This window comes from Amia ocellicauda, chromosome 13 (assembly GCF_036373705.1).
Source record: "Amia ocellicauda isolate fAmiCal2 chromosome 13, fAmiCal2.hap1, whole genome shotgun sequence".
Classification (NCBI taxonomy): Eukaryota; Metazoa; Chordata; class Actinopteri; order Amiiformes; family Amiidae; genus Amia; species Amia ocellicauda.
In genome coordinates this window covers 30,868,838-30,888,177 of record NC_089862.1, presented here as the reverse complement: position 1 = coordinate 30,888,177, position 19,340 = coordinate 30,868,838, and the positions used below count along the sequence as shown (strand labels likewise).

The 19,340-nt window shown below is 38.2% G+C and overlaps 1 protein-coding gene across 2 annotated transcripts; it reads left to right on the top strand.

Annotated features, from left to right (window-relative positions):
* The first annotated feature begins 1,176 nt into the window (after positions 1-1,176).
* Positions 1,177-18,526, top strand: uba6 (ubiquitin like modifier activating enzyme 6). 2 transcript variants are annotated; one of them, XM_066720594.1, is made up of 33 exons: positions 1,177-1,255; positions 2,528-2,609; positions 2,873-2,967; positions 3,172-3,200; positions 3,430-3,524; positions 3,978-4,089; positions 4,713-4,793; positions 4,968-5,090; positions 5,539-5,662; positions 6,254-6,357; positions 7,002-7,064; positions 7,191-7,267; positions 7,721-7,787; positions 8,013-8,156; positions 8,736-8,803; positions 9,062-9,140; positions 9,526-9,606; positions 9,894-9,971; positions 10,103-10,284; positions 10,501-10,606; positions 10,900-10,989; positions 11,079-11,159; positions 11,284-11,412; positions 11,663-11,714; positions 12,272-12,335; positions 12,656-12,725; positions 12,975-13,046; positions 13,380-13,503; positions 13,597-13,790; positions 14,272-14,399; positions 14,637-14,724; positions 15,207-15,301; positions 18,226-18,526. In XM_066720594.1, the coding sequence occupies exons 2-33, from the start codon at positions 2,569-2,571 to the stop codon at positions 18,359-18,361; spliced, it is 3,072 nt and encodes a 1,023-aa protein (XP_066576691.1). In that variant the 5' UTR covers positions 1,177-1,255; positions 2,528-2,568; the 3' UTR covers positions 18,362-18,526. The 2 variants fall into 2 exon arrangements, with proteins under 2 accessions (XP_066576691.1, XP_066576692.1); XM_066720595.1 differs by lacking the exon at positions 1,177-1,255 and adding an exon at positions 1,323-1,440.
* Positions 18,527-19,340: the final 814 nt, after the last annotated feature.

The window sequence follows — 19,340 nt, the reverse complement described above, 5'->3', positions numbered from 1 at the left end:
AATCTTATTTAAATTATGTATATATTTAAACTTTTACAATGTCACCTTAGGAATAGAACTATCTTCTCAGACCAGTTTTGCCATTCAATAAAGTTATTACTTTTCATATTTTTATCTATAGAGTAGCTAACTCTAGTAAAATGTATCAATGTGGTCCCTAGTATCAATTGACATGTTCATTTACTTATATTGTTTGGTACAGATTTGAAACACCAGGAGCCCAAACAAGTATATACATGTTTTTTGTTTGTTTGTTTGTTTGTTTGTTCGTTCGTTTTTCATTGCTGAATCTGTTATTTTAAAATGTATTTATTGAATGTGGTCATATTGTATCTATTATCTTTAGTAATATAAATGTGTCATGCGGTCTTTTTATTATTCGTCTATTCAAGATGCAGTTGTCTCCGCAAAATAAAAATCCATTGGGTAAAAAGAAAATCCTGTACAAATGAATATATATTGCCACCATTATATTCAATGCAGATGTACAAACAACCACACTTCTGCATTAATATTATGAGAGCAGAATATACTCAGAGGGCCACTGGATGGCAGTCATACACAAATGCAGTGCTGTGCTACGGACATGTTTGCAGTAACATTTAGTTTAACGCAACAGGTGTCTGGGAAGTGTGTGTGTGCTATATTTTAATGTGCTGTACAATATTAATGTTTCATAATGCATGATGCCTGATGACATCTCTGATGATACAACTATACACCCTTCACACGACTATGAACTTATATTATTACCTATTCACTGAACGGGAATGCCATTAAACACGTAAACATGTCTAGCTGTCTAGCTGTCATTCCTCTTCAACCATTAATGATCAATAATTGGATTAAAATAAAAATTGGAGCTGAATATTTCTGCAGGTTGGCTGCCCTGATTCACAGTGGGTTAGTTTCGTTTTGTTTAATTTGATTGACCGAAACTGAATCCTTCTCAAAGGTATTATCTGCGATCGTCTATGAAAAATGACTCTGAGTCATATCCTCACTGTCAGAAAGATGGGTCTCTTAAATAAACCTGGCCTGAAATGTATGTACTGGACATTTTAAACGCAGTTCTAGTGGGGGGAAATGAAAGATACACTGCAACGCCTGCTCTTCTGCTGAAACCAAGTGACTTCCTCATTTGGAAATCACGTGTCAAGTCTGTGATCATGTGACCACCCGACTGCACAGTAACCCGGAACCAATTGCCGTTTCTAGTCATTCATTCGTTGTTTATGGTGTTCCACATTGACAGGTAACTCTTATGTCTTTTAAAAAATACGAAATATATCCGTAATATTCACAAGGTGATGCGAGACTAATACTAGGGGCACAATACGTGTGTAGGTCATGGCCAGCACTGTTTGCAGCTGGTGCAGTGCAGTGCAGTGTAGTGTGTGTTGAAGTCCGGTGTGGTTGTGGACGGAGGCCTGGAGATCAGTGAGTAAGCAGTCTGTCAGTTTTGTAAAGAAGGAAACAAGAAGGGTAAAGCCACTTAAAAACAATAAATAAGCTAACATGAACACGAATTGAAATTACTACTCCTTCTCCCTGTACATATATTTTACATTTACTGTATTTGTAATGTAATAATTAAATTTCACTCTAGTCATGTCATATGTACAGCTATATTTATATAGCTTAATCGGGTTTAGGGAATATTTCAGCCATTGAATGAAAATCAAATGTTTGATTAATTTACTTTTGGGTGCGTCGGTGCTGTTGGAGGGTATGCATTTTCGTTGCAGTGCATTTTGTTAAATCGCTCTCATCGCATGTGTTTGTTACCATTAACTTATCGATATTTGCATAATTTAGTATTATTTATGATGGGAGACTAATATGTGACGTTCACTGTGTGTGTGTGACTGTCAGGTAAAATATATATGTATGATCCTGCAGTTTCTAAATGAGTAACGTAACAGTATAGTAGTGTTTTAGATATATTAAATATTCAACCTAGGGTAATACTGAATAATATTCTATAATTGCTTTTTTTACATACATAAATCACCGCCTCTTCATACAGTCTACTGTCCGTGTTCTTTTGATTTAGTTTGATCACCAGCAGGTTTAATTTTTACTAATCATATTTTTAACTGAAATCAGCATGTCATTTTTCTTTTATACATACAACTAGTGCTACACAACATGTATGTTTTCTGGGTGGGCTGCAGAATGACTGACTGAGGTGATTGACGGTATAGAATATACATTTAAACAATTGCAGTTCTTGGAAGAAAAAGTGGCAACTGATTTACTTTAGAAGAAAGGATGAATGTCCTTTACTTAACATTCATATATCAATAAGCTACTATTTTTATGTGATTTGATTTTCGAGCTACTGTTAACCTTTTTTATTATTATTTTGGTTCACTATGAGCAGTTAAAAACAGATGGAGAAACTATGTGCATTGATTTCAGAATGTAAATTAGGTACAGTACAATCTAGTTTGTGTAATACAGCTATGCCAAATGTCTGCTTTTATAATAACATAATTTCTGTATGCGTTTCCTTTATTTCTAGGATTTTTTGAGCATATCAGTGAAAGTATAACGTATCCAAATATGGCTGCAGATTCGATGGAAATTGATGACTCTTTGTACAGGTCAGTGGCACAGTATTTGTCTCCTACACAAGTTTTAACTACATTTTGATTATCTCTAAAATCATATTCAACAGAATGGATTGTTCTTAATATGTCTGCTTATTTGAAGCTCGCCTATACATCAGACACAAGCTCTGTGTTTTGATATTTTTATTCATAAGCTGCCCAGCTTTGTTTGCATGGAGATAGCTATTAAAGCCTGTGTTGTATTGTAGTATTCTGTTTAAATTAAACTCTGGTGCTTCTTTCTCTTTCTGTCATAGTCGCCAGCGCTATGTCCTGGGAGACAATGCCATGCAGCAGATGGCCCAGTCTAACGTGTTCCTCAGTGGATTGGGAGGGCTTGGCGTGGAGATGGGTAAGGCATGCTGTCGTACTGAAGGAAACCATAAGGACATCCTGCACCTTTCAGAATTGTACCCCAGTTCACAAACATTGTTATATCTCACTTTTGGTTAATTAGGGCTACTTAATTAGAGCACCCACCTCTCCTGGATTTGCAGTGATTTTCTTAAGGAAACCCAAACTAATGCTTTGTATATCTTCTCTGTTTTTTTTACAGCAAAAAACATAGTTCTCGCTGGAGTAAAGGTATTTAAATCGTTTTTCTTTCCAATGTTACATTGTTTTCCTATTGACATAATCCAGAGAGAGACTATTTAGTGTCTAGTGCAATAGTCTCTTTGAGCTGTTTTTCTTGTTCCATTCCATCATGTAAAAATATGTGTAGTGCAATATTCATTTTCAGTCAGCTCTTTTAATGATTAATTCACAGATGCAGAAATCAGTTCCCTATGCTTTCCTTATGCACTTATTACAGGCATTGACTGTCCATGACACAAAGAAGTGCGAGACGTGGGATCTAGGTACCAATTTCTTTATCCGTGAAGAGGATGTCCTGAGCCACAGAAATAGGTATATAATTGCATTGTAAAATCTGTCCAGCACTATCAGGATACTCTTGCACTGCATTGTCCCAAATCCACGTACACAGTGTTTGGTTAAAGTACAATCTTGTTTCAATGTATTTTATATTTCTTGCATAAGATGACAACATATATTTTAATATTTACCACACCCAGCACAGTGCATCACATAAATAACCATGAAAGCAGAGCCCAGAACAAAGTATTGAAATACATACACAAATAATTGCAGGAATAAAAGACCTCAGTGACCTAGTAAAAAAAAAAAAAAAGAAAAGAAAAACGTGAAGTTCAGATATCCAAGGTGAAGAGGGATTGTATTTTAATATTAGCTCTGCCTACTATGAACGTTAGACTCAAGTCCAATTGTCTACTTTTTGAATGTGAATCCACATGGAGGTGTTGTCATATTTATTTTCTTTATTTAATTTTTTTTCTTCAGAGTGGAAACTGTGTATCCCCGTATTGCTGAATTAAATCCTTATGTTCAGGTCAACATGTCATCTGCTGCTCTGGATGAAACCACTGACTTGTCATTTTTAAAGAATTATCAGGTCAGATTGTTTTTCTATGCTGGCAGGGAGACCTATAATTTAGCCGCGAGTTACTGTTGGAAGTTTTCAATGAGTGAAAAGTGAGAACTACAGAGTTTAATATTACCCCTCAAATTATGGGCATGTATGAAAAGTAAGAATAATATATTCTGTAAAATAATTAAGTTTGGTCAACAACAGAGCTTGTATATAGAACCAGTTATTTAGAATATTAAGTTTTTCACACAGCTTGGATTTTCTTTTTTTGTACATATAAATGTAAAGGCTGGAAAATATAAGAAACGATAAATAACATAGAAAGTTAATAAACTTATTAGCTTATCACCTAAAGGTAGGAAACATATGTGTTAGACTGGCTTTGTGTTGTGATTTTCCAATGCTGCAAATGGCTATACAGGGAAGAGAGTCTTGTGTTGCTTTGGTTGATAAAATAAATGCTGGTCCAGTGGCATTTTAACATATTAAATAGTGACAATTTGTAATGTAAAACAAATCTCTGCACCTCTAGAAAGAGGCTGTTATAATTTTTGTGTTGCTTGTAGCCTACAGCATTGTTAAAAATAACATAAATTAGCAATTGATTTTGTAAAGTGAACTGTTTGTTTCTTTATTGCTTTTATTAGTGTGTGATTCTAACAGAAGTGAGGATTCATCTGCAAAAGAAGATTAATGACTTTTGCCATTCACAGCAACCACCAATTAAGGTAAAGATATTAGAAAATCAAAGTTAGCACTACTTAATGCAATTGTAAATAAAAATGTAAATACAGTTTCTGAATGAAAATGAAACGTATAATAGCCATTTGAAAATGCAGTATTTAAAAAAAAAAAAAAAAAAAAAAAAGTATAATTGATTTTGTGTTGTGTTTCTTTGGCAGTTCATCAGCTGTGATGTGTATGGAATCTGTGCACGCATTTTCTGTGATTTTGGCAATGTGTTTGAAGTCTCTGACCCTAATGGAGAAGAACCTAAGGAAATCTTTGTGCAGAGCATAACACAGGTACGTGTTATGTAAAGGATTATCAGATTAACCTCAAAGCAAGGTAAAAGGCCACCTTAATTATGATGCTGTCTTTTTCAAAACCTTCCTCAAAAGAAAACCACATGATCACATCTAATCTGAGAAAAAATTCAATTATTTGTCCCTGAAACTGCAGAGTTGCAAATTAGTAGCTGTAATAACATTTAAGTTTTCATTTGACTAAAATAGTACATGGCAACTTTAGTACATTGTGCTTTATTATTTATTTATTTATTTATTTATTATTTAAGGCTTCTTTTAACATTCAGGAAAGGCTAAAATAGCTATTAACAGTATTACAATAAGCTGTACGTTATAATTAGTGACAAGTTTGGTAACATTTGCAGAATTCCCAGAAAAACAGCACCCACCCCAAAATAATCTTACTGTACTCAGTGCTGTGTTTACGGTTATGCTCTTCTTTCAGGACAATCCTGGTATAGTGACTTGTATGGACAACAGGACCCATGGCTTTCAAACTGGACAGTGTGTTGTCTTCCGGGAGGTTAATGGCATGTCAGAGTTAAATGGAACCACTCGCCAAATCACAGGTAAGAGACGCAGAAGTTTGTCCTCTGGGCAGTGTTGTGTGACTGTGGATCAAAACCTTCCACAAGGTCCTCACAGGACCAGACACTGACTCTTCCCTTCAGTGGATTTGCTTCAATCCTCAAATATTTTAAAGCAACCTGTGTGTGTGTGTCTCTTTGAGTAGGGGTTAGGGACATTTGTACATCAAGAGAAACATATTTTCACATGAGTATGAGATAAACAGATGTTTTGAATATTCTATTTGTTTTGCACCATTTCCACAAGTTAACATGTATTTTCTCACATCTGATTAGTCATCCTTGTCACATATGTTCATCCTGAAAAAACATTGAGTAGAATATATGGTAAAATACACAGCATTTGGAAGAACAATGTAGTTTCCATGTGTAGAAGTAGGAGCTCTGTTATTGAGTTTACTATAATGAGTTTAGGTTTTATTTATGTCTTTAAATTATTTTGTTATCTTGTTTAGACTGGACTCATATTCCAATCTACATACATATTTATATAATGTTGTTAACTTGTCTTCAAAATGGAATAACTCTATTATTATTATTAATTGTAAGCATGTTTTTTCTTGCTTTCCCCAGTGCTTTCGCCCTATACATTTTCAATAGGAGACACATCTAGTTTGCAACCCTATGCCCATGGAGGAATAGTACTTCTGGTTAAAACCCCCAAGACATACTACTTTGTAAGTGGATGATCGGTATTAGAGTATTACATTGAAGCAAATTGCACTGACAGTACTTTAAAAACTTTTAATCTCTCATTCAAATGATTCCTGTTTTAATTTCTATGTACACAGCCTGATTTGCAAATGGGTGAGACTGAAAAAAGAATTAAATCTTCACTTTATCTCCTAATTTGTCCATTTGAAGAGGTTTCTTTTTCAAACATGTTTCTGGCTCATAAAAGGGAGGATTTAAGATGGAAATACGAATGTATAAATGTGGATTTTTCCAGCAAAGAGTAAACGCTTGTGTAAACATATATATTTTATAAGTGGACATTATTTATGGCATTCAACAAAAATAAGAAGGCCTTGAGGTTATTGAATACCTCTCCTTTCAGCATTTTTAATTTTCTATTTTTGGAAGGTAATAAAGCACCCTTTCGTACCAAAAAGCTTAAGAAATGGTCGCTGAAGATGATATTTTGTTATTGTTGTAGGATACATTTTCTCCCAGTTGTGATAAACAAGGAAGTACCAGATAGGGTCTTTAAAATAATGAACTGCCAGAGACATAAATTAGTGAGACACTGCTTAGCTGTGGAGTCTGAGGTCGATATTTCATTCTCTGTGAATCGATTAATCTTTTTTTTTTATTATTCCAGGAAAAAATGGAGAAGCAGCTTTTAGAACCAACTTGCCTTACTCCTGACTTCAGTAAACCTGACGTAAGAGTTCTGTCTTTTTGCTACTTTTTAATATGACTACAAAATCATATTTTACTGATATAATGTAGGATTAGTAATACTTCCAATTCCTTGGTGGTAACTGTTTCCCCTCTGTTTTTTCAACAGGCACCGTTGCAGATGCACGCAGCTTTGCTGGCCTTGGATTTATATCAGGAGCAGAACCAACGTTTGCCAGGCATTGGGTAACTCTCCAATCCTCTTTAAATCAGCAGCATAAATATAAAATCTTTTTTTTATTATTCTCCATCTGAAAATGAGTGACTAATGAGATGTTTCTACTCAGGCCAATGTGACCTATATAAGACATATAATTTAGAAAGTTTACAAACGAGAGGAGGCCATTCGACCCATCGCTTACCTTTTACAGGTGGTAGTACAGGATCAATGGTTTATAGGCCTGTTGTACATTATGTGGAAGAAAACACTCAGGAAATAGCTTACCAGATGCACACACTGTTATTTAGTTATTCATTTATCTATTTGGTGTACTCTATATACAGTTGAAGTCAAGGAAAAAATGTTGAACTACATTATTTTTGGATAAATTTGTTTATAACATAATGACATTCATTCAAGCAAAAGAATAATTATAATAGCAAACTGTTAGTTTATGTATGCATTCATTCATTTCATAGGAGTCTTCAAGATTCCGAAGTACTAATCAAGCTGACGAACGAAATTAACAAAACCTTAGTGAATAAAGTAAGTATGATTTTATTTGTTGTTTTAGAGCCGGAGAAAGCACTAGGGTTTATGCCAATCCAGCTATAATTTGCAACTATCTATATATGAAAAGAAAAGTTCTATATTATAAAAATATGTGGTGGGGGTCTTCTCCATGTAATATGTAATGTTTCTTTTTTTACATTAATTAAATTAGATTTTTTTTAATTATCCTAAAAATGCTATGTATTGTTGTATTGCCAGGCTGATGTCAATGAGGAGCTGGTGAAGTGGCTGTCCCGCTCGGCTCGGGGCTCCCTGCCCCCTCTGGCAGCTGCAGTGGGGGGGATAGCCAGCCAGGAGGCCCTGAAAGCGCTGACGGGGAAGTTTGCTCCTCTGCAGCAGTGGGTGGGTTCTTGCTTCATGCTTCCTTGCCCAGCACAACGTCACAACAACTTGCAATTCAGTCCAGTCCAGTCCGGTCTCAGCTGCCAGTGAGCTCATTCCATGGCAAGATACCCGAGAGCTCAACGGAATTGGCTGACAGACGACGAAAATAATGTCTTCAGAAATCAATAAAATCTCTTGATCAAATGGCTCCCTCAAATGGAGAATGTGCACAGAGCAGCAGTTTCTGGGACTTCACAGATGTATCATTTATATGGGCAGATAAATCAAGTGTGTTTGCTATATACAAATTAGATTTTTCTCTTTCTTAGAGCAGTGACCTGGAGGTGCAATTTACTGTATTGACTTTAAGAATTCACACATACATATTTAAATATAAATAAATAGTTGACAGATTTATTATAGCCCAGGTTTGTCTTGCACACAAGAAGTGACATATTCCGTGCATAACGCTTTTCTCCCTTTTTCACGCTGGAGGTTTAGAACAATAACAAATTGTTCGACGAATGTCTATTGATTGTTTTAGAAATGTTGCTTGATCTTATTTTGATGCAACATATTTATTGTCTCTGTCTTAAGTTCTACCTGGATGCAATGGAAGTGCTGAAATCTCTTGACAGCTGTTCTACAGAGGAGTTCTTTCCAAAGTAAGACTCTGTTTTCATAAATATTGTCCTGTCCCTAAGAGGTTACAAACCAGACTTTGGTTGTTTGGTTGATATTAGCACTGTGCTTATTGAAGGATCGAGTGCATCAGTGACCACACCACGGTGAAATTGTTTGTGACGCCAACATCTGTGTGTCAGGGCACTGTGTCTGTAATGAGCAAGGAAGAACAACACATATGTCAGCTTATCGGTTTCGGTGAGGATTAGTAATGTGAGGTCTCTTCCTTTTCTGTGCAGAGGAGATCGATATGATGCCTTGCGTGCTTGCATTGGAGAAACCATGTGCCAAAAACTACACAAAATGAGAACGTTTATGGTAAGCACATTCAGAAAGGAAACCAGTGTGTAAATGTGATAATAGCGCACAAGAGCAGTATAGTAGAAATAATCTCTCTGTCCCTGGCTTCATTACTCAGATGAGTTCCTACCAATTTCAAATAAAAATAAAAATATGACTGATTTAATTGATGTGCACTTACCTTATCATGTACAGGAAATTGTGAGAGTTGTAATTGTAACATCATTAATTGTATTTAATAAGAGATTAATTACTTTACACACAACGTTGCTAGAGTCAAGCTGTATTAGTAGGATTGTCCATAAGATTGTAGCACGTTTTGAATTTACATTTAATTTCATGAGTGAGGTGGGTGACAGTCCCTAGCAAATGCTCTCATCTTTCATGCCGTTCTGTCTTCCAGGTGGGCTGTGGTGCGATTGGCTGTGAAATGCTGAAGAACTTTGCTCTTCTTGGTGTTGGGTTAGCCAGCAACTCTGGAGAGGTAGGGAGCAGTCGGTCAGGGACTCCCTTTACCAATTTAGATGGTTGTCCATTCGTTAGTGGTCTTGACACCATCTTCCCATGTAGTCCTCCTGAGATTATGGTATGGGAAAGATAGGGGACAAAGACTGTGGACTCTTGGGCAACCTCATTTCACTGTATTGAATTTCCATGAGAAACACACAGAATGTAAATGAATGGAGTCGCCTTCCCATTACTAAGCTTGTATGAATGTTTGTGATTTTATTTATGTGTATTAACTGTTTTTTTCATTTCTCTTCATTCCAGATAACTATCACAGATCCAGATTTAATTGAAAAGTCTAATCTGAACAGGCAGTTTCTTTTTCGACCTCATCATATACAGGTAACACAGCTTTACACACATCACTTATAGTGTTGACCACAAACATGTAAACTTCTAATGGGATTAAAGAAGGACAACAAAATGAATTGTTTATTCACTTATCAAGGTATTTTTCTCACGTGTTTCTGCAGAAGCCAAAAAGCTCAACGGCAGCGGCGGCAACATTAGAAATCAACCCACAGTTAAAAATCGATGCTCATCTCCACAAAGTATGCCCAGCCACTGAAAGCATGTACAGTGATGAGTTCTACACCAGACTGGATGTTGTTGTGACAGCACTGGATAATGTGGAGGCCAGAAGATACGTAGACAGGTACAGCCTTTGACTCATATTTGATCTAATTACTATTATTTTAAAATGAATTGGTCTAGTCATACCTTCTTGAAGAAATATCAACAGATTTTATATCGAGATGACAGATGGAGTGCTTGATTTTTCCAGTCATTGGTACATAACATAGACTTTGGTTGGCACGTGTCTACCACATTGGCCTGTTGCAATAATCCACGTGTATTTAATGTGTTTTAGCCGAAGCGTGTCAAACCAGAGAGCTCTCCTGGATTCAGGGACCATGGGAACAAAGGGACACACGGAAATCATTGTACCAAACCTGACCGAGTCTTACAACAGCCATGTGAGTATATACCGAATCAAAGAAGTGAGCAGCTCTAATGCCAGTGCCAAGCGAGAGTTACTGAGGCACTATCATGTGGTGCTTTTGACAGCTGAGGGCAAGGATGTTGAGAAAGTGGAGGGGGTTATAAAGCAACATCTAAGGGACCTTCAGTTAAACTGCCAATACACTTTCTCCTTTTGATTTAAACTACTTAAATCCAGCACCTACACCAAGGGGGCTTCCATCTAAGGTCCAATAACCTCTTTTGTTCTTGCTAGTGTGTTTATGTATTTATGCTTTTCTTTCTTCAGCGAGATCCTCCAGAAGAAGAGGTACCATTCTGTACATTAAAGTCTTTCCCTGCAGTTATTGAGCACACGATACAGTGGGCCAGAGACAAGGTAACCCTCATCCCTCACACTGGGTTACACTGAGGAGGTGGTGGTTTTTTAAATGTCAGCTGACTGACACTCTTGATTTCTCCCTGCAGTTTGAAAGTGCATTTACACACAAGCCTTCAATCTACAACAAATTCTGGCAGACATACTCATCTGCAGAAGAGGTATTACAGGTAAGAACAGGCATGAATACACAACTGAAGTTTAAACACAATAATATTAGTATTATGTAGCAGATATAGTTTTGAACAGATACTGAAAGTCACTAATCTTTCCCCTCTGTCTTTATGTTGTCAGAGAATGAAGGCCCAAGAAAGCATGGAGGGATCTTTTCAAGTCATCAAGTTACTCAGTCGAAGACCAACACAGTGGGCACATTGCATCACCCTTGCTAGATTGAAATTTGAAAAATACTTCAAAAGAAAGGTAGGCTTCCTATGAATCGATTGCACTAATTGAAAGTTTCTTGCCTTGCCTGACTGTCTGTGGTTTACCGGATCAGTTTAGGCTTCGGTGGCAAGAAGAATTTGAGGATTCGAAGACATTGTAACAAATATAGTGATTCTTAAAAATAAAGTGCTTGCTTACGGTGATCGATCTACCTTAACCAATAGATATGTTTTGTGTGTTTTCATTACTGTTTAGTGCAGAATTACATAATGTTTCTGAATTTCAGGCTATCCAGTTGCTGCATTCGTTTCCTCTGGATACAAAGCTGAAAGATGGCAGTAAGTATTACAATTTACAGAATTAAAGTATTTATTACATATGTCTCTCTTCTAAACTGTATCCTTCATCCTTTGAAAACCCATAATACAATGATGTTAGTTTAATAGTTATTTAAAATGAATCCATTTTAGTTAAAGGACGAAAATGGTACCTTCACATGTATTTTGTGATTTGTGAACAAAATGTCCTATTTGTTTATAATGTTATATAAGAACATAAGAATATGAGAGTTTACAAACGAGAGGAGGCCATTCGACCCATCGTGCTCGTTTGGATATCATGATATCATACAGTAAGGGTATACTTGAAGAAAAGGCATCATAGATCAGCTCCTAACACAAGTAAACTTGTATTTTAATCTATACTATAGCCATATTTTTAACTTTGTCGAATATTTAAGGATTTTTTCTTACCACAAACTAACATCAATCATGGATGGTATCAATGATGTATACTCTTCTGAAATACTGCTCAGCAGAAATATTGTATTATTAGCAGCTGTGCACTATTTCCTTTTTAATTGTACATTGAGGTATATTTGTAATTTTCTTTACAGGTCTGTTCTGGCAATCCCCTAAAAGACCACCTTCTCCAATTGAATTTGACTTGAAAGATTCTTTGTAAGTTACCGATCTCTCTGGAGAGATGTCTGAAACTAAAACATGTTAGTGATACATAAAACAACCAGTATACATTTTATCTGGATCATTGATCATACTACTTTTTATTTGTAATGTTTTAATAATCATAGTAAATAACCAAGCTTTTAAATGCATTGTTTTGTGAGCTAAATAGACAATTAATTGTTAACTTAAAATAACTGACTCTAACGCCGTATAGCGTTTTAATTAAATATACAAAAATATAACTCATTTATTGCAAGAGCACCATAATGTATGTAGGTGTATTATATTCTAAACCTTTTCTTATTTGTCTCAAGGCACTGCAGTTTTATTGTTAGTGCAGCAAAACTGTATGCAGCAGTATACAACATCCCTTACACAGAAAAGGTAAGTAAGTTCTTGTCACTTTTTTTTAACACAGATTTGATTTTGATAGTCTAATTCTTGTCTGCTTAAACAGTCTATACTATTAGAGTGTTGCAAAGCTTCAATTGGTTTTGACCATTAACTTTCCACACATTCTCTGGTCCTTGTGTCACTGTGGAGTTGGAAGTATTCCTTGGGCTCAACCTGTTCAGGTCCTCCATAAACCCCCTTGTCATCTCCTCATTGTTTGGTGTCCTGTTTCGCCCACAGGATCTGTCACTAGAAGCCATCTCCCAGATCATTACAGATGTGAAGATTCCCGAATACAAGCCTGCGGAAAAGGTTTGTCTTTTCATCACGCGTTCAAGCAATCACATGACTCGTTTCAGTTCATTGCACATCTGTTAACGTATCTGATAAAATGTGTGTGGATCTCAAGGAAGCCAGCATACCATCCGCTTGAATTTGATCCAGGGTATTTGCCTAGAAAATATAGGGGTGGTGGGGGAGTGCAGACACTGGCAGTGCTTTTAAACAAGACAGGAGGACACACGTAGTGCTGAAATGTGATTCCCGTGTTTTTAGTAGACGTTAAAAAACGAATGGGGAAAAATGAATGCGTTTCTTCAGGAAGTTTTTTTTTTTTTTTTTTTTTTTTAAATACTCTTTCAACAGAAAATTGAAATCGACGAAAATGCCAAGAAGCCTGAGCAGACGAAGCTGGTAGTGAGCAGTGAAGAGGAGCGGGAAGCCATCGCCCAGCTGGAGGAAGCCATCTCTGCAAATGCAGTCACAAAAGGTGTGCTTATCTGAACAGAAAGGTAGTCATAGCTCAACGGGTGGAGGAGTATTTAAGAGAGTAACTAAAGCTTTGTGTTTTCCTTGCCTTCAGCTCATCTCCAGATGAAGCTGGTCATGTTTGAGAAAGACAACGACAGCAACGGACACATAGACTTCATCACAGCCGCCTCCAACCTGAGAGCCAGGATGTACAACATTGAGGCCGCAAACCGACTGAAGACTAAGAGAATAGCGGGCAAGATCATCCCTGCCATCGCAACCGCCACCGCAGCTGTGTCAGGGCTGGTAAGATGAACTTCTAGACCTTTAGTTTCAAAAGTGGGGGGGTTCAGTCTTGTTCAGGAGAATAAAGTGTTGGGGGGAGGGCATTACTGCTGCTAGGTTACGTGAGTTTCCACATGGTCTTCGTTCATGAAAAGTGGTTTTACGCTACGAAAATAACAATTGAAAGTAAAATAACATGTCTCTGTCTTTCAAAAAGTGAGAGGGACAATATGTGAGGCCTCCCCTAGATTTCAAGTTTCCATTTGCTTTGATCTGTATCTTCCCTTTACCACGTCAGTTTATTTAATCTACTCATCTTTTATGTGGATGGCTTCAAAGTCTTTTTCATCTCTTGGTATCCATCTTTTGCCCATCTTTGGCCCATTGCCGTTTTAACATTTGCATTTTTTTATGTAACCTGTCCTTGGATCCATTTGTTTATTGTTTTCTCTCTCCTTGTCATTCCAAGATACTTTTCAATCATTTAATTCTCTATTTCTAGGTGGCATTAGAGCTGGTGAAGATTGCTGCAGGATCCAGCTTTGACTCTTACAGGAACTGTTTTTTCAATCTCGCTATCCCGATAATAGTGTTCACAGAACCCGCAGAGGTGAAACGGACACAGATCAGGTACGTGCCTGAGATTATAAATGAGACGGGAATATGTGGTTTAATAAATGATGCTAACAGGACCTTCTGTTTTCATACTTTGCATTAAATTAGGCCCATTGAAAGAATCCAATGCAAGTCTGTGGAAAGTGATATGCAGTTGGATGTTATAGGCTGATCCGTGGACTGCTTGCTGCCCCTCAGTAAGCCTCACTATTTTGTGCCGCTCATTAACATTTGCGGCCGGTATTTCAACAGAGAACACATCTCCTTCTCCATTTGGGATCGATGGACGATTTATGGGAAAGAAGACTTCACCCTCTCAGACTTCATTAATGCTGTTAGGGTAAGACCACAGTTCGCAGCGTGTTTATTTTTAAAGTACAGGTATACCCAGTGAGAACTAAAACCATTAGCCGATTTAAAATAATAGTAAAAAATGCAAAGCAGGGTACAAAGTATATTGTTCGGTAATCTGGAATAAGAGACGAGGCTTTGAGGAAAGCCTTCAAAACCCTGCCGCGTTGCTAGGTATGTTGTTATATAATCTCGCTCTGTAATGCGATGACTCTTTTTACTGGGCAAAGTCCTGTTTGTTGAACTCCAAGAAGAAATGTCGAGGCTGTGCAGAGCTTCGCATGGACCGCTCCACCAGAACTCCGATTCTGTCACAGTCATTGCTTATTAAGCCTTAAGACACTCTTGGCAAAACAAGATCTAACACTTTCCTTCCACTGTTTCTTAAAATCGCCTGATCACTAGTCCAGTTTGTCCAGACGGCGATGTAAATGGAGAACATCAATTTTCTTTTTTTTTCTTACCCCCCAGGAAAAGTATGGGATCGAGCCCACCATGGTGGTCCATGGTGTAAAAATGCTCTATGTCCCGGTAATGCCAGGACATAACAAGAGACTTAAACTCACGTAAGTAGAACAAGGACAGCTTGAGAACGAGGTACAGGGTGGGCCAAACATAAAATACATACCTTTTCTCTTCACATTTACTTCCAGGGCTTTTACGCATGAGATGGTTTAAGGAGACTGACCTGGACAAATTGTTAAAGTTATATAGCCATGTTTTTTTCTCATTTTTAAATTAATTAATTAATGTAAACATCACTCTGTAGTACTAGAAGGATTCCATTCTCAACTCAAATGAACTATTTATTTGCTCCACCAATCAACCATTGTGTTCTATATAGTGCATGTATGTATACACCAATCAGCCATAACATTATGACCACTGAGAGGTAAAGTGAGTAACACTGATAATCTCGTTATCATGGCACCTGTCAATGGGTGGGATATATTAGGCAGCAAATGAACATTTTGTCCTCTAAGTTGATGTGTTAGAAGCAGGAAAAATGGGCAAGCGTAAGGATCTGAGCGACAAGGGCCAAATTGTGATGGCTAGACGACTGGGTCAGAGCATCTCCAAAACTGCAGCTCTTGTGAGGTGTTCCCGGTCTGCAGTGGTCAGTACCTATCAAAAGTGGTCCAAGGAAGGAAAAGCGGTGAACCGGCGACAGGGTCATGGGCGGCCAAGGCTCATTGATGCACATGGGGAGCGAAGGCTGGCCCGTGTGGTCCGATCCAACAGACGAGCTACTGTAGCTCAGATTGCTGAAAAAGTGAATGCTCGTTCTGATAGAAAGGTGTCAGAACACACAGTGCATCACAGTTTGTTGCGTATGGGGCTGCATAGCCACAGACCAGTCAGGGTGCCCATGCTGACCCCTGTCCACTGCCGAAAGAGCCTACAATGGGCACGTGAGCATCAGAACTGGACCACGGAGCAATGGAAGAAGGTGGCCTGGTCTGATGAATCACGAGTTCAAAGTGTTGACTTGGCCTCCAAATTCCCCAGATCTCAATCCAATGGAGCATCTGTGGGATGTGCTGGACAAACAAGTCCGATCCATGGAGGCCCCACCTAGCAACTTACAGGACTTAAAGCATCTGCTGCTAACGTCTTGGTGCCAGATACCACAGCACACCTTCAGAGGTCTAGTGGAGTCCATGCCTCGACGGGTCAGGGCTGTTTTGGCAGCAAAAGGGGGACCTACACAATATTAGGCAGGTGGTCATAATGTTATGGCTGATCGGTGTGTATATATATATACAGTGGGGGGAAAAAGTATTTGATCCCCTGCTGATTTTGTACGTTTGCCCACTGACAAAGAAATGATCAGTCTAATTTTAATGGTAGGTGTATTTTAACAGTGAGAGACAGAATAACAACAAAAAAATCCAGAAAAATGCATTTCAAAAAAGTTATAAATTGATTTGCATGTTAATGAGGGAAATAAGTATTTGACCCCTTCGACTTAGTACTTGGTGGCAAAGCCCTTGCTGGCAATCACAGAGGTCAGACGTTTCTTGTAGTTGGCCACCAGGTTTGCACACATCTCAGGAGGGATTTTGTCCCACTCCTCTTTGCAGATCCTCTCCAAGTCATTAAGGTTTCGAGGCTGACGTTTGGCAACTCGAACCTTCAACTCCCTCCACAGATTTTCTATGGGATTAAGGTCTGGAGACTGGCTAGGCCACTCCAGGACCTTAATGTGCTTCTTCTTGAGCCACTCCTTTGTTGCCTTGGCTGTGTGTTTTGGGTCATTGTCATGCTGGAATACCCATCCACGACCCATTTTCAATGCCCTGACTGAGGGAAGGAGGTTCTCACCCAAGATTTGATGGTACATGGCCCCGTCCATCGTCCCTTTGATGCGGTGCAGTTGTCCTGTCCCCTTAGCAGAAAAACACCCCCAAAGCATAATGTTTCCACCTCCATGTTTGATGGTGGGGATGGTGTTCTTGGGGTCATTCCTCCTCCTCCAAACACGGTGAGTTGAGTTGATGCCAAAGAGCTCGATTTTGGTCTCATCTGACCACAACACTTTCACCCAGTTCTCCTCTGAACCATTCAGATGTTGGCAAACTTCAGACGGGCCTGTACATGTGCTTTCTTGAGCAGGGGAACCTTGCGGGCGCTGCAGGATTTCAGTCCTTCACGGCATAGTGTGTTACCAATTGTTTTCTTGGTGACTATGGTCCCAGCTGCCTTGAGATCATTAACAAGATCCTCCCGTGTAGTTCTGGGCTGATTCCTCACCATTCTCATGATCATTGAAACTTCACGAGGTGAGATCTTGCATGGAGCTCCAGACCGAGGGAGACTGACAGTTATTTTGTGTTTCTTCCATTTGCGAATAATCGCACCAACTGTTGTCACCTTCTCACCAAGCTGCTTGGCGATGGTCTTGTAGCCCATTCCAGCCTTGTGTAGGTCTACAATCTTGTCCCTGACATCCTTGGACAGCTCTTTGGTCTTGGCCATGGTGGAGAGTTTGGAATCTGATTGATTGATTGCTTCTGTGGACAGGTGTCTTTTACACAGGTAACGAGCTGAGATTAGGAGAGTCCCTTTAAGAGAGTGCTCCTAATCTCAGCTCGTTACCTGTATAAAAGACACCTGGGAGCCAGAAATCTTGCTGATTGATAGGGGATCAAATACTTATTTCCCTCATTAACATGCAAATCAATGTACAATTTTTTTGAAATGCGTTTTTCTGGATTTTTTTGTTGTTATTCTGTCTCTCACTGTTAAAATACACCTACCATTAAAATTATAGATTGATCATTTCTTTGTCAGTGGGCAAACGTACAAAATCAGCAGGGGATCAAATACTTTTTTCCCTCACTGTATATATATTACACACACACACACTTTTTCTCCCTCCTAAATGTTTACTCTTCAGTTTGTACATTATTTTACAACTGGCATTGAGAAATGTCTCTCTGTGGCATAGCTGTACATTTCATATCTTGGAATATTCCTATTGTTCCAGAATGCAAAAGCTCATCAAGCCATCGTCGGAGAAGAGATACGTGGACTTGACTGTGTCTTTTGCTCCTGAATTGGATGGGGATGAGGACCTGCCAGGACCCCCGGTGAGATACTATTTCTGCCAGGAACACATCTGAGAGAACAGCTGACTGAGAAACCAAGGACCACTAACAATTTGGACTGCAGTGTAGCACTTGACTGTAAATACTTTTATATTTTATTGCATAGTTCTCTATGCCGATGCCTTAAGGTGTGTTTAACAGTTAACTTTATAAATGACCCAGTAAAAATGTACACATGGAGACCGTTTTCATTGTTTTTTTTGTTAGCCTTTCACATCCTTGGTATCTTGAACACGAGCTCGAGGATTAATGTAAGCACCAGCACACCAAAGATTCGTTTTTTTGTTTTTTTTAAAGCAAATGAATGCTGAACTGTGAAGCGTAACCCTGATGCATTGTAGTACTGCAGGTTCAGAACCAGTCCAACAAGAGATCAGCCCGTTCACGCCTGCATTGGTTCCTTACAATAACTCATGAACACAAGGGAAGCAACCAGACGTGTTGATTTCGATCGTTTTTTATGTATTTAAAAAGAGATCTGAAGTATTATTTATAGATGTTAATTGCCAATCTTTTTCTTTATTTATTTTTCTTCGTGTTAAGTCGCTCTGTTTTATACTGGTGTCACGAACCATTGGAAAGACCGCAGTACTATAACTTCTTGTGCATTACAGGGTATTAGATTGTGCCAGTTACTTTTTTATCTTTAAATCTGTCTTTATTTATCTTTATGAAACAAACCACAAACTGACTCTGAACACCTTTATGTGAATGTGTTCATCTCTGCAGTACATATAGCATTCTTGCCACATTGGTCTCTGTTGACTCTCACGGGCTTGTAACTTACATTTGTGTGCAGTATTGCCTGCAAGTTCCTTCTCACTGCGCCTGTACGGTACAATAAAGGCTCTGTAAAGCATCTTGTATTTGTATACACACAATATGTAAAACTGTGCAACATCTTACTGCAGCTTGGAACAATACAGACAAACACCATATCAGTAGGTCAAAGTGCAGTTATTATACTTTGATTTTGATTCAATAAACAGGTGGT